Source organism: Mercenaria mercenaria, chromosome 14 (genome assembly GCF_021730395.1).
Source record: "Mercenaria mercenaria strain notata chromosome 14, MADL_Memer_1, whole genome shotgun sequence".
Taxonomy (NCBI): domain Eukaryota; kingdom Metazoa; phylum Mollusca; class Bivalvia; order Venerida; family Veneridae; genus Mercenaria; species Mercenaria mercenaria.
In genome coordinates, this window is record NC_069374.1 from 70246750 (window position 1) to 70262659 (window position 15910).

General features: G+C 35.3%; 1 protein-coding gene across 1 annotated transcript; it reads right to left on the minus strand.

Moving 5' to 3' along the window:
- Positions 1-1510: 1510 nt before the first annotated feature.
- LOC123528305 (salivary glue protein Sgs-3-like) lies at positions 1511-14929 on the minus strand. Its single transcript, XM_053523857.1, has 7 exons — positions 14529-14929; positions 10108-10380; positions 7324-7491; positions 6113-6539; positions 3793-3868; positions 2910-3056; positions 1511-2235 (listed from the first exon to the last, which is right to left on the minus strand). Exons 3-7 carry the CDS (start codon positions 7336-7338, stop codon positions 2163-2165), a joined length of 738 nt encoding a protein of 245 aa, XP_053379832.1. The 5' UTR covers positions 7339-7491; positions 10108-10380; positions 14529-14929; the 3' UTR covers positions 1511-2162.
- Positions 14930-15910: the final 981 nt, after the last annotated feature.

Here is a 15910-nt window from a genome sequence, read left to right on the forward strand (position 1 = left end):
TTACAGCTTATATTAATCACTCTCGACACCTCATTCCTGATGGAATCCATCGCCACGAGGGTATGAGAGAAGAGGCCAGTTTCCCTTTTAAGGCTGAGCAAGGGAGCACACGTCTTTGGTATGACGCAGCCGGGTATCGAACCCACCTAATCGAAGCAGACGCTCTACCACTAGGCTACCGAGGCGGTTGAAAGGCGTAAAATTAGAGCATTCTCGAATTTCATTAAATTTCAATAATCGGTATCATGAACGCTTGGATATAATGTCTAATGTACCTGATAGTTTAGAAAGTTACACTTTTTTGTCGAAATACCAGAATGTAATAAAGGTTTAGCACTGACATCCGTACTAAATATAGAAAAAATACAATTTTACTATTGTTCATAAAATAATATACCGGTAGTTCTTAAATAATCAGTAATTATAATGTAATGTACATACCTAACATTTTTTAAAATATCACAGTTTACTGAAATTCCGCACACAGATACATGACCTTATAAGTTACGGTCACAATATATATATATATATGTATGTTCATTCAGGAAAATAATACGTACTGCGACTTCAAACATGTGGGTGGTTAACACCCAATCTTGTAGAGCTAGTCTAAACAGGTAAATTTTGTAAAAAAAGGTTTATGTCAAAGAATGATTATTCTATGAATTATTGATAACTTCGATTTGCCCCAATAAACCTGAGAAACATTACTTACCGGAAGTTTATGATTAACAGATCTTTAATTACCTGAATTCGATCCTTCAAGCAATATAGTTTACAATAAAAGATAATAGGTAAGGGCAGAATTATCGGAAGCAGAGAACACCACAAACACAACCACAGAGCCACGTATTTTCAAAGTAGACCCACAACAAAAAGAAGATGTAACAGAAAAATATTACAGACGGGTTGCTTCAAAAATCCAACAAGTATATTTTAATTTTATGCAAAATATAGAAAGAGGGGAGAGGAATGGGGTAAGGGGTAGAAATGGGGTTGGGGGGGGGGGGGGGGGGAGTTGAAGGGAAAAGTGGAACAAGGATGAATATTCAAAAGGGAATGCTACGTTCATTAATCACAGTTACCCTACAAAGTAAACCACAGCAGTGCAGAAGACACACACACACACACACACACACAGAGAGAGAGAGAGAGAGGGAGAGAGGAGTAAATTAATGTGTCTCCCACACCACTGTGTGGTGGGAGACATAAGTATTGGAATATGCTTTCGGTGTCTTTCTTCAAATATTCCAGAGCAAATTTTATAACTATCGTTCCAGGGCATAGGGACGGGACTTTTTCACCACAAGCTCCTGTTTAATCTTTCTCAGGCCCGCCACTTCGTGTGTAGTGATAGTGTCATAGATGTTCTTTTTAACACATATCTTTACACTTTACAGGGAGGAAATCTACATAGTCATTTTGCTTTCCAACTGCTCCTTCATCAATATACCTGAAATAATAAACGATCGAAAACTATAGTTAAATGTATAAAAACTATCTTCTTTTTTTTTTGAAAAAAATATGGAACTTAAAGAGTACTGATGATATTGTACTTTTTGTGCTTTTGGTCTTGTATCCTCGCTTGAGACTTTGTAGCTAAGAACTCACTAAAATGTAAATAAGATGTAAACCAGCTACAACAACATAGTCTACCTATATTTACAATAGATACAATACTACTTTGAACGTTATATAAATATATATTTGCAAATACAATATTTAATAATCTATTTCCTGAAAATATTTCGGTTAATCCATTCAATGGCTATAAAGGTACAAAAAGAAGCAAACACTTTAGCAGATCATAAATATAATATGACTCTTCGCATTACAGTATTATTGTTCTTCAGTTTTGGAGGATTGTAATACTCTATAAAATGACTGAATTAGCTCACTGTCCATCAACTCCATCTTTCCTGTTTTATCAACCTTATGGTAACTTGTTATATATTCATATAAGTTATTGAAATATGCTTGTGATACATCTGTGTCTTTCTTCAAGAATTCCGGAGCAAACTTTATAACATCCGTTCCAGGGCATGGCGGCGGGGTATCTTCGCCACAAGCTCCTGCTTCATCTTGCTCAGGCCCCGCCTCTTCGTGTGTAGTGACAGTGTCATAGATGTTCTCTTTAACGTATGCGACCTCTACAGGACTGTTTATATCTTTACAGGGAGGTTATCTACATAGTCATATTGCCCTCCAACCGCTCCCTCATCAATACAATCATAGCTGAAATAATATATTTATATGTATGAAAGATCGAAAACTATAGTTAAATGTAACTTTTTATACAAAGTATGAAACTTAAAGAGTAATGATAATATTGTACTTTTTGTGTTTTTTGGTCTTGTATCCTCTCTTGAGATTTTGTAGCTAAGAACTCACTAAAATGTAAATAAGATGTAAAACAGCAGCAACAACAACATAGGTCTGCCAATATTTACAATAGATACGATACTGAAATATAACAATCACAGATACAGTCGACTGGTACGCTACCACAGAAACACTAACTAGCATACTCTTAATAGACATTATCTAAAATATGGTATCCGACTGCCCTTAAGAACTATAAAACATAAATTGTTACCATTGCAACACAGAGTTGTTGATATCATGAGGAAGGTCTATAAATGTACATATTGAATATTGAAGTATTTCATAGATACAATATCATTTGATAAACAATATTACCTCCGCTGATATTGTCAGATGTATACTTGTCCTTGACCTTGGACGTTTTAATGTAAAAAAGTATTCTGTTATCACAATATCATAAGCTTATTGTTACCATAGCAACATGAACTAGTGGTCTTATCTTCATCAATCAGCAGCTAATACTTCCAATTTATTTGAAGGTTCTAAAAACAATACGAGCTTACTGTTACCATAGCAACACTCACCTGTGCTCGTCTGCATCATCAGAGGTGCAATTATATGCACCTGACACAGCTACAACGTCTGTGTCCTTGACCCTGTACCTTGTTTCATTAGTAGGAGCGGCTGTGAATAAAACATTGTTGCATCCAACATTCTGCTTTCTGTATCGCCTAAAATACCGGTTATTAGAATCGTATTATTATTTCATTGTATGGTGGCATATTCCTGCATACAATAATCATACAATTTTCATGCAAAGTTTATGAACATTCGAGACAAAAAAACAAAAAAAAAAACACCAATACTTCTCAGGAAAATATTGAATAAACTTTCGTGAATTAAGGGGAATATTTTCGTGAAAATGTATATCAAATAAGTGCCCAGTACTGCATAAAGATAACTGTATAATGAAAACTTCTGTTTTCATGAAAAAACTTTCGCGAAAACCTTTTATTTTCGTGAAAACAAATGTTTTGTTGCCATATTTCTGCATATACGACTGTTCCGAAAACTATCTGCAAAAGTGGATGCAGAATTATGCCACCTTTATATGCACCTTAGACATAAGTATGTTTAATATTTTAGTTGTTAGTACTTGGTAGAAACAGGTTACAGGATGGGGCTAGCGAAATAAGATTTGACACAGAGGTTAATTTTGGGAATAAAATTTTTCAAAAAGTTTAAGAATAAGACAAAATTAAAAATACCTTGCCAAAATAAGTTCTTCGGCATATAAAATCAGTTAAACAGAAAAAAATCTTTACTCTGTACCATAGTTCTGCTGATTTTGATATAAGTACATATTTTTTCTCCAGTCTATTCAAATCTCAATTAGTCATAAACAAAGTGTGTTGTTTTGTATACAAAATGAAAAATGAATAACAAATGTAACAGTTTCTATATTACCTTCTACAGATGAAGACGCCACCAGCAAGACAGGCGATGAAAACAACACATGACAAAACGATTCCAACCACACTGCCTGTTAAAAGTTTGTATATATTTCAGTAGAGAGAATTTGTACAGAATAATCACCACCATAATATACCACACCATTTACGGCAAAGCACCTAGCAGTACAAACGAGTTTGCATCCATTAACTCAATAAGATTAATTTCGATGCTGTTTTATATACACAACCGAATTTTACTACATATTCGTACTGGGTCAACATTTGTATATATATATATACTAAAAACCTTGTTATCATGTCTCAAAAAAAAGACCTTTTTATGGTTTAGGACAAAAATCCAAACTGAATACAAAAGATATAAATTGACTTTCTCTTACGTGAGATCTGCAATGATACAAGTTCGCATCTACATATTAATATACAAGTACAAATAATTTATATGAAATAACCACCACAACCATATACCAGACTAATTACGGCAAAGTGCCTAGCAATAAAACGCAGTAAGATTAATTTCGATGCTGCTTTATACACAAACCGGAATTGTACTACACATTCATACTGGTTCAACATTTGCATATAATTATACTCAAATCTCTGTCTTCGTGTCTCATAAATCTGCAGTGGCATTTAGTTTTTTATTTACTAACTGGAACGAGAAAAGCAATATTTTCTTCCTCGATCTGAATCTATATAGTTTCCATTTCGGGATCTAATTAGATTCAAAACAGTTGACTTTCCCATACGTGAGATCCACGAGGATGCAAGTTCACTTTTATAAATCATTATATAAGTAGAGAAAATTTACACGAAGTTATCACCACCACAATACCGGTATACCAGATTTTTTACGGCAAAGTGCAGCACAATCGAGCTTTCATATTTTCACAGCAAGTGCCCGAAGCTTCATGGTGGATGGTGCAAAAATATCCCAGCCAGCATTCTATATCGGCCCGATATCAAACCGACGTCGTTGTCTATAACGGCCCGATATCGGCTTCAATTTCGGCTGCAAATAGGAATGATGTCGGCCCGACGTCGGCAGACTGTATCAGGTCAACATCATAATGACATTGGTCCGATATTGGCAAACGATATTTGGCCAACATCAAAATGATATAGGCCCGATATTGGGAGATCATAATTTTGATAAAATTTACCGTCTACAAATTTTGTTTGGAACCTAGTTTGATTAATTCTGGCATACACCATATTTGCTTAATAAATTAGCATAGTCATATAAACAATTAAATTACTTTTCCACATTTATCAATAATGTTTTGAAAAATATAGTTTTATTAGAGAATCCAAAATCGGCCCAATGTCAATCCGACGTAAGAAATAGTTACACTGATTGATGTCGATCTACCTATTTCAATATTTTGTGGCACTACAGCCGCCCGACGTCGGCCGTACATCGGCACATTTTGCTGACATTCCGACATTATACCTACATCGGGCCGATATAGTTATGCAGGCTGGAATGGTATGCCAAGAAAGTGCCATTAAATTCAGACAATTCTACATGTTTGAAACCAATATTATAATTTTACTAATCTATACACGGTGTCAGTATAATGTGACTGGGTGGGATATCATGCCATGTGTCTACGGCGTGATATTCCAGTGAGGCAGCGCTATAAAGTTGGGCATTGTGCTCACTGCTACAAGTAGACACCGTCGTTTATATGACTGAAAAATTGTTGAAAAAGACGTTAAACCCGAACACACACACTAATCTATACTATTTCAGCGCTTTATTTTTCCAAAGAAAATTATATTATTATAAAGTTTCACCTGTAGATTTTTTTCATACTTGTAGATTTCACTATTTTCAATCCTATGGCAAAAAAAAGTATAGGTTTTTGACATTTTCCTAGCATCAGATGACTCCTTACATTCCTGTACAGACCATATACCTGATATAATATATATATTGCTTTTCCTAAAATCAACCAAACATCTTCCGCAGTTGATTAATACATTTTGCTTTTTGTATACTATCAAAAGAAAATGTCAGTGTCAATGCAGAACAAACTTAAAGAAACAACAAAAAAAAACACACACACCAAAAAAAACAAACAAAAAAAAAAAACAACACCTTCTCTGCAAATTAACATAGGCAGACAAAATTCAGCCTAACATTTATACCAAATATCTTTAAATTTGTTGATAATTTCAGAATTGCTTTGTTCAAACGAAAATGCAATTCAAGTTTAAATACTTCAATAAATTACAGACATATTTCGTCATTAAAGTAAACAATAAAAGGTATGGATCTAAATGCGCGTGGAGATAGTGTGAGGATTTACCTGTTACTTCCCGCATAGATACATTAAGCTCCGTTGTCTGTTCAGGATTAGTTGTACTTTTTGTTTTCTTTACCGTTATCGTTTCCCTATATTTCGTTGGGTTTTTTTCGAATTCCTTTCTTGTAGTTTGTGTACTTGTTCGTGGTCGTGTTGGTAATACTGTTGTAGTTGGGGTCGTTGTTGTTGTGGTTGTTGTAGTTGTGGTTGTTGTTGAGGTCGTTGTAGTTGGGGTCGTTGTAGTTGGGGTTGTAGATGGGGTTGTTGTTGGGATTGTTGTAGTTGGGGTTGTTGACTCTAGTTGTGGTTGTTGTTGTTGGGGTCGTTGTTGTTGTGGTTGTTGTAGTTGGGGATGATGTAGTTGGAGTTGTTGTTGTGGTGGTGGTGATGGTGTATCTTTGTTGACGTTGTTTTGGGAGAGAAAGCAAGTCTGCAGAAAAATTCAATTTTAATATTAACTTCGTAAAATGCTTAAAGGCCTTGATCTTGGCACTGATAGATTATTTCTCTAATTATTCTACCTTCACGGAAGGAAAATTAATTGCTTTCAACTCCATTGCACACGTCCGGACATCCTGCTGTGCTGATTGTCCTCCAATTAATTAATGAAAACGTAATAACTTCCCAAGTGTGGTTTATCGTAAAATAAGCCATGTTTTGCGTTCTTATGCGTAAGAATATATCACGAAGGGCGTAGGCCTGAGTGATATACTGTTTCGCATAAGAACGAAACATTCGTTTTATTCTATAATAAATCACACTTGGGAACTTGTTAATTCGATTCTAACACGACGTACTAGTATCAAAAGAGTTAGAAAAAAATGATAACTACTTTTTACGACCGTGGTACGTGCGTGGGTTATTGCAGAATAACCCGAGATAGAGTTTGTTTTACACATATGTAGGTTATTCGCTGGTCGTGTTAAAATACTATGTAATCACAAAGAAGCAAGGTTGGAGATGCCTGCTGGATTCGGTGACAGGGGTGGGGGCATTAATATAGTAGTGAATATAGGCCTTTAAAATGAGCATCCTGATTGGTTAAACCAAACGCTGACTGACACACCTTTTACTTTCAATGTTAAAGCAATCTGGATTATATGTTCAAGAAACTGACAAACACAAAATGCACAAAACTTGTTGCTGTTTCATAGAAGAGAGTTATACGTGCAATGTGTTATCACTATGCCGAAAGCTTTTCCATATACACTTACTGTATTGGCAGGCATATCCGTACCGCTTCAAGGGAGTGTTACATAGGCAGCCGTGCCACTTGTAATCTTTATCTAACCTCAGACATGCGCAGTCTTCATAACACCAAAAAAGTAAACAGCTTGGCTGTCCTCGGTCCCAATTCTGGAATCCTGAGCGCACCTCTTCACCTTGAAAGGAAAATAACCAGATCTATTTTCATTTGATCATGTTACATCTATTGTTGCTCTTAAGCATGTTCAGCGTGGTCGGTAGCATTCGCCATCATGTTAAAGTAAAATATTAATTAGTATAATACAGTATTGGATCAGTAAAGGAACATCATAATTTTGGGACAAAACCCTGGGTTCGTCGTGAGGAAAAGGTTTTCTGAAACTCATATTGGAGAATACAGCATTGCTTTCCCATATATCACAAAGTAGTTCCGTCACTGTTAACAAATATTCTGGATCTGGAACGAACTAATTATGTCTTAATTAACACAGGAGATGAAATGCTGAAGAATCTCCACAGGTAAAGACAATGATCTTTGTATCAGGCATTTTTACTTCCAAATGCCACGGGACCTGCTTACGAGAATATCAATGACGTGCCAAAATTATGGTGGCATATTTCTGCCACAAGATAGCTAGGTAGCTATCACGACAAAATTGTAAACTTTCCAAGAATTTTGTTCATTTTTCTGAAAATAATACAGCAAAACTTAATTTTATTTTGTTTCCTATGGTGGCATAAAACTGCAACCTCTTTATTATCAGGTTTCATGAAAACTTTCACGAAAATAATTTAGGTTTTCACGAAAAGTAAAACAGAAATCACGAAAACAGATAATCATTTCATGAATGCAAGATAAATATCTTAACATGAAAATTTGCTTGTTACTGCTTCAAACTGCCACAGCGTAACAGTTAAAGTTTTCATGATACCTTTTCATGAAAGTAGTTAACAAAGAATAGAAACGGAACATATTCGGAACGATTCTTCTGTCTTGGGGTAACGTGGTTCAGGAACACTGAACAAGGTATACGATACTCCTCCCAGTTGTGTCCCAAACGGTAAACAGTAATGCTCGCCGAATGAGAGATTATCTATTTTTAGATATCTGATTTCGTGAAAAATTATCTGGTTTCGCAAAACTTTTCATGAAAACTTTTCTTGAAATGTTTTGTGGTTTCGTTAAAAATCATCTAGTTTCATGATAAATTATCTGCTTTCGTAAAAAATTATCTGCTTTCGTGAAACTTTTCCTGAAAATTTTCTTTAAGTGGTGTCAGTTCAAAGCACTAACTAGCATAACTTCGTGTTAAGTTATATAAGTGGTCTTTGTGATAATTTACTGCCACCATAATTTCCTGAAAAGATTTTAGCACAAAATATTGCGTTAGTGGTTAAAACTGCCATGAGATACTTTGTAGCTTTCACGATAATATTCTATACTTTCCAGAAAAGTTGTGCATTTTTTCCTGAAAACATCATTGCAACAAATCATCGTTTCCAAGATATACTTTTTATTTCCAGGAAACTTTAAGGTAATGAGATTAAATTTTCAGAAAAGATAGTTGCTTAAAGTATCAATGTAGCTATCTTGCTAATAAATAGCAACTGTGGGCACTTACACAAACATATCGAGATACTTACATAAATTATCGCAGTAATATTTCCAGGAAAGTTTCGTTTATTAATGCAATCTTTTCAGAAAACTTCGCTTTATATTATCAAGTATAGCCGTAGCTACCTAGCTATCTCCGTAGCTACCTAGCTATCTCGTGGCAGAAATGTACCATACAGAACTATGGTAGCATATTCCTACCACGACATAACTAGGTAGCTCTCTCGTGGCAGAAATGTACCATACAGAACTATGGTAGGATATTTCTACCACGACATAACTACCTAGCTATCTCGTGGCAGAAATGTACCATACAGAACTATGGTAGGATATTTCTACCACGACATAACTACCTAGCTATCTCGTGGCAGAAATGTACCATACAAAACTATGGTAGGATATTTCTACCACGACATAACTAGGTAGCTATCTCGTGGCAGAAATGTACCATACAGAACTATGGTAGCATATTTCTACCACGACATAACTACCTAGCTATCTCGTGGCAGAAATGTACCATACAGAACTATGGTAGGATATTTCTACCACGACATAACTACCTAGCTATCTCGTGGCAGAAATGTACCATACAGAACTATGGTAGGATATTTCTACCACGACATAACTAGGAAGCTATCTCAATAATTTGTCAATTTTCCAGGAAATGTTCGCATTTTTTTTTCTGAAAACGTTTCAGCAATAAATGATATTTTCTAGGTATTCCTATTTATTTCCTGTAAACGTTTTAGGGTAAAATTTCGCGTTAATGCTACGAGATGCTCGGTAACTATCACGATAATATTTTAAACTTTCCAGCAAAGTTGTGCATTTTACTGAAAACATTATCGCAATAAATATTTTTTTCTCGATATGCTTTTTATTTCAAGGAAACTTTAGGCTATTATTGCGATAAACTTGTCAGAAATGATAATTTCTGAAAGTATCTAGAAAGCTAATCTAGCTAACAAATGGCAGTTGTAGGCACTTACACAAAAAGTATCGGAAAAATAATGTAAATCATCGCAATAATATTTCCAGGAAACCTTCCACTATTGAGATAATCTTTTCAGGAAACTTCGCTTTATCAAGATAACTTTTTAAATTGTCGCGGTAGGTACCTAGCTATCTCCTGGCAGAAATATGCCACCATACAAAACAGATGATTTTTAGTACTCACCTGTTTCCCAAAACCAGCCCATTTCCGAGTCTTTCTCATAAGCCCCAATCCACATTCTATTTTCCGACCAAAGCTCGTGCAATGTTCGTTCCACAAAAATCTGTACATCACGGCTCGTGATGGAAATTAGATGCCCTCCTGTTCGTCTGCAATGATCACGTGCTGATGTCCAGCTAACTTCGCTTGTTATAAATCTGTAACATTTGTCCCCGTGAACACGTAGATATTTGTCTTTTGGAAGGTTTCCAGGACATCTGTTTGTTACACTGTTGTCTGAAATCAAATTTTGAGAAAAACAACATATACTGTAGTGTTTATACAAGTATTGTGCTATTTAATTGACATGTCAAAACATGTTCCCGGCTTTCATGTTAATCTTATATAGGCTCGAACAGAATATAATGAAAGCCGGGTCCATTTTTTAATAGGTCAAATAAATTGGACAATACACGCTGGGTTACATGTATTATTGTACTATGCGGAGTAAAGCCCCCATTTCAATGTGTGGATGAATACTTCAGATATAAGGATGTAGTCAGTGAATGAAACGAAAAAGGACAAGTTGTATTGCTTTTAAACATAAATGTTTTATAAAAATCTACAATGAAGGTCTCCGTGCGTACAATAAACAAATCAATGCATTTCATACTAAAAAAAAGTTAATTTGTTTGTTCCCTCTTTCATCCATTTAACTGAACCAGTGCTGCTTACTAATAAAGTAATAAATTTCTGAAACGACAAAAGCCCATTTACAGCAGCAATCAAAGTAGAAAACCGTTCTAATGTCGTAAACTTCTCAAAAATCTGCGACGGAGAACGAATTATTTCGGACCCGACCTTTTATAGATAAAAAGTGGGACCTCTATATGTCTTACACTATTCCTAGTACTAATCCTACAGCGCTTACAAAACTTTGCAATTTTTATATTATTAAAGTTATGAGAAAACCAATATAGTGGCTTTGCGACCAGCATGGATCCAGAGCAGCCTGCACATCCTTGTTGTAGTTTTCTCAATATTGTATAATAACTTGACCTGTTTCAAAACTTCAGTTCTACTAATATAAGCATGTCATGAATTTATTCTAAATTAACAGATCGCGATGAAATATTCTCGAGCGGGCTCCCTGGTAAAACAGACTTGTGGCGTTTCAGGACGTGCGGTTGTTACCCTAGTGAGGCTCGAACAAACTACATCGGGTTTTCAAACACATTTACACTCTCTTACCCACTATTGAGGCTTGTTCGGCCACAATCTCCCTCCATAAATACCGATAATGCCATCATTTCGGTGAGGTGTGGCTGTCGGCCTTTTGCATTGTGTTCCCGGTCTATAACCACCTGTTCAAGTGCATTAGACACTTTTCCTGCTTTTATGTAAATGAAGTGATACACATTTTACAAAATGGGCTTAACTCATTACTTATTGGACATCTTTAAATACGAGGTTTCGAGATGCGGTATGCAAATCAAAACGTTTCACTTTATTAGAAAACATGTAAACTGAATACACTTATAATTTCATGATTGAAACAGGAAGAACAACATTGAAACAAAAAGCTGCTAGCCTTTGACTAGCGCCGTGCTAATCAAATCATAAAGTGGTTCGAGGAGATGATGAAATAAAGCTCTTGATATTATCCTTCCCGTTGACATTATGGAGCATATTAAACTATTGTTACCGTTTATGACCATATACTTCATAGCTTTGCTGTTGTTCTTACTATTATTTCTTTAGTGTAGTGATGAATGATAACTTTGAAGTCATATTCACAAGGTGACAAAAGATAATGATATAATGGATTTATCAAAAATGAATTTTAATTAACAAGCCTCGGCATTAACAATGACCCGGGATCCCGAGGACCCAGTATTTGTGAGAGGCACTGATTTTAAAAGCTGGGTGTTCCCCTGAGATGCCTGTTTTATTATTTTTTTTTTATAACGACAAGGAAATAATCCACATACAGTAAAACACTTTACTATATACTTATATAAATTCTGTCAAAAGCATAGCTTGTATTTCACAAGTAAATACGAACAGGCAGAAAAATTCCTTATTGCATGTTGCAGGACTACTTTCATTTAATATGCATGACCTGGCACCGTTCTACAAACAGTGCACACAAAACCTTCACTCATTTCTATTCTAACATCGACAAGCATTTAAGATTTTGTTCGATAACAAAACAACAAACTGAAAGGTGGAGGTATATGATAAAAGGGTCATTATAGCAGTAGCTAAGTCTGGGATTTTGTATTCGGCTCTCGTGGATTATGCAAGGACGGATCCATTTCGGCGCCATGTGAGATCCAGTCTGGCAAAATCTACTCGAGCCGAATACAGTATCCCAGATCGAGCTACTATTATAATAACCCTATTGTATTCAACGTTTTCTTGATTCACTGTACCTGAAAAACCATAAAAAGGGACTTTTTCTTTAGGTGACACAGAGCAAAGTGTATTATGTATGTAATTAAGATACCTTAATAACATGGCGAAAGAATTCTTGACCATGTACTTATGTAATTCGGAAAATAATAAAACAATAAATGTCTTTAAAAAAGATATTGGACGTTGATGGGGATTTAATGTATTGAAAATGTGACATTTCTGTGCGTTGTTTATATAAGAAATGCATTACTTCTTGACATAATTTAGGCATTGTAACTAAAAATACAAACTTCAAGTAGGAGCTTTCTATATTAGATATATGTGAAGTTAACTGCATCAAAATACAAGGACTGAAACAATTATTAAAATACCATTTCCCGAAAAAGAGTTATTTGAGCGGAAAAAAAATGATCCCGGATGAAATATTTGGAAAAAATGGAGACAACTCCGCAAAGACTTTATGATAGGCTTAGGTGACTATTGGCCTAGAACCTCGTGCAAACTACCCACCGTTTACCTCTAACCATGAAAAAGCATGCATACTTGCCACATGGATTAGCAACCTGAATACAAAACTGTGTAAAGATCAAATAATTGATTGCCTTGGGGAAAGTAGGACAATTTTTGTGGTGAAATTTGTCAACAAACAGACGATTTTTTGATAAAGTCAAAACCCACAGAATTTTACAGGGTGAAATATATTGAAAAGGCTACTGCTGGAAAGAGAACAATATCAATTACCCATACATATGCGTCAAAGTATGGGAAAAATATCTAGAAATATGAGAAAATCGAAGAAATAAATTTCGAGACTGTTAGATGCATAACTGTGTAATGATACATGGCAATTATTATAGATAGGTTACTTTTCCTTTGCACTGATAAAACATGGGCAGGATTAGGATTAAGAAACGGTGTTCACTCAACAATTTCACTATATAAACGGATTGTTTCCCTTGTGTAAAGAAGGCTTAGGGTAAATCTCTACATAATTATGACGATTTACAAAAGAGTTTGAATATTCTGTGCAATTTTAAATTAGTACTGCATTTCTAACACTTTTCGGTAGATCTACCATTAAATAGACACCAATTTGTCATCCAGAGTCATATCAAACACTTGCATCTATTACTATAAGTTTGATCAAGCAATGGAAATCAATCTGCAAGTATATTACAGAGGTTACGTAGATACTCGAGTTCACCGCGACCGTCAACTACAATATACCTAAATAATTACACAAATTGTGAGTCTCGAGACTCGTGTACCCAAACTACAATATTACGTATATAAATACTTCCTGTTTACAGTGACCATTTGCCCTTATTCGATAAATGTCATTTGAGGCAGTATCTATTGCATCTATGTAATATTCTGTTGAAATGTAACGAAACTTTTTGTGACACAGTATATTAATTTCACTGTACATATAAAATGTATATGTATTCAGTACTTTTCAGTCCGGCTGTTTTAATGGTCGAAGAATTATAAACTAAATTTTTTTATTGGTTATTTAAGTAGGTCAAATGTTGGCTGAGACAGCTACGCCTAAAAAAGTGGAATTTTATCAAGGGCATAAGTAGTCCAAATAATAGGACGTTTAGGGACAGTGTGGTAACGTTTGGATGTAGCTGTCCCCATCAGACGAATGGCAACTATGAATTATTAGATCATAAAATAAGCCGTCCCAGTAAGTCAAACGAGGAAGGCCCGGGCATTAAGGAGCCCATTTAAAACTTACAGAGAAAAGAAAAGAAGTTTTATTACACATCACACCTAAGAAAGAAAAACAATGACTAGGAATATCCGAAATGACTGAAGAAAAGAATTTGACTGCCTGATGTTTAATTAATGAAAACAAAACCTGTAACCTGTAAAATTTATGTTAATTAATTAGGTATGAAACTGATGGCTGTTTCCATTCTGACAATGATAAATTTTGGTTGACTTTAATACATTTTCATCCTTTCAAACTGGAGGGATAAAAATCTGTAACACAGAAACACTTTAAAAATATCAACACTTACCACAGGAAAATAAGCCGAAAAATCTGCAGAAAATGGCTAAATTACAGAATAATTTCACACTGTACGTGAAACTGTCCGACATTCTTCTTCCTCTTCTTTACATTTATATTTCTTCAATATTGATTGAAGCACCTCTCTTCAAGAGAGTAACATCCAATGTATGAATTTAAATTTTTAGTTTCCTTTTTGTATTGTTTACATCGGAAGAGAAGAAAAATCGTCAATCTGCGGTGTTCTGTTAGAGCCAACGCCTGCTCCCTATGAAGCGCGACGGTATGATGGTACCAGGGCGAAGCGCGACAGAACGAAGGCGAAGCGCGACAGTACGTTAGCGAAAGCGCGACAGTACGATGGAGAAACGCGACAGCACGATGGTGACAGTCCATCGACTGCCACGCTTTGTCATCGTACTGTCGCGCTTCGCCATCATACTGTCATGTTATCGCCATCGTTCTGTCGCGCTTGCCATCGTACTGTCGGGCTTCGCCATCGCACCGTCATACCATCGCGCTTTGCGTTCATAGGGAGCAGGCGCAAGCCCTAACGGAAGACCGTACATATTAGATTACATTAAATGAGGCGCTGCAGGTGTTCATCTCAATACGTATGTAAATTGTTATATAACTTTTCATATTTCATTAAAGTCAAGTAACTTGCTTATGAATTAAGGCCTATTTAGGTTAATTAATTATAAAGATCTTACTATTCAATTAGAAAGGACTGAACTGTAAACATATTCTATTTCGTCAAATTGCAAGCTTTAATTTAAAGGCACTGGCCTCCAGTTCGAGCGACAACAAAAAAGTGAAACAACTGAGGTATTAGGAAATTAATGCTATATTTCTTAAGAAACCTTTGAAACCTAATTACTGACAGGCTATGTGTTATGGAAACACGTGAAAATTAGTTGTTTTTACTGATTTTTACATTGAAAATTGAAAAGCTTTTGTAGTGGTTAAGACCGTGGTGAAGTTTTTATTGCCTCGACTGCCCGGGTTAGATTCCCGAGTCCGGCATCTTTTTCTTTCTTGATATGGTATTTTTCAGAAAGTTTAGAAACAAAAACTCATATTCTAATGTTCATAATATGACCAATTTCAATTTTAAAGAAAGATCATTTTAGCCAGAATCAGGAGGTCAGTGCTTTTAAATCCTTTGTACTTTAATTAAGAAATAATTTATAGCAAAAGAGTGTTTTAACACTATTTATGCACGATGGGCGGTTATACGTCGGGCGTAATTGTACGACGTATTACCGCCCGCGTGTATAAATAGTGTTAAAACACGGTTTTAATATAAATTATTTCAATTCTAATATGCCCTTAATCTAAAACAGTAGATAAGATATAACAGCGCTCTTCCTTGAGCGCAACGAGAACATT

What these genes read in the sequence shown, in the direction of transcription:
- LOC123528305 (XM_053523857.1), bottom strand. An exon ending in GGCGTCTTCATCTGTAGAAG is followed by an intron (nt 3,057 to 3,792) that starts GTAATATAGAAA and finishes CCGGTATTTTAG; the next exon opens with GCGATACAGAAAGCAGAATG. An exon ending in GATGATGCAGACGAGCACAG is followed by an intron (nt 2,236 to 2,909) that starts GTGAGTGTTGCT and finishes ATATTATTTCAG; the next exon opens with CTATGATTGTATTGATGAGG.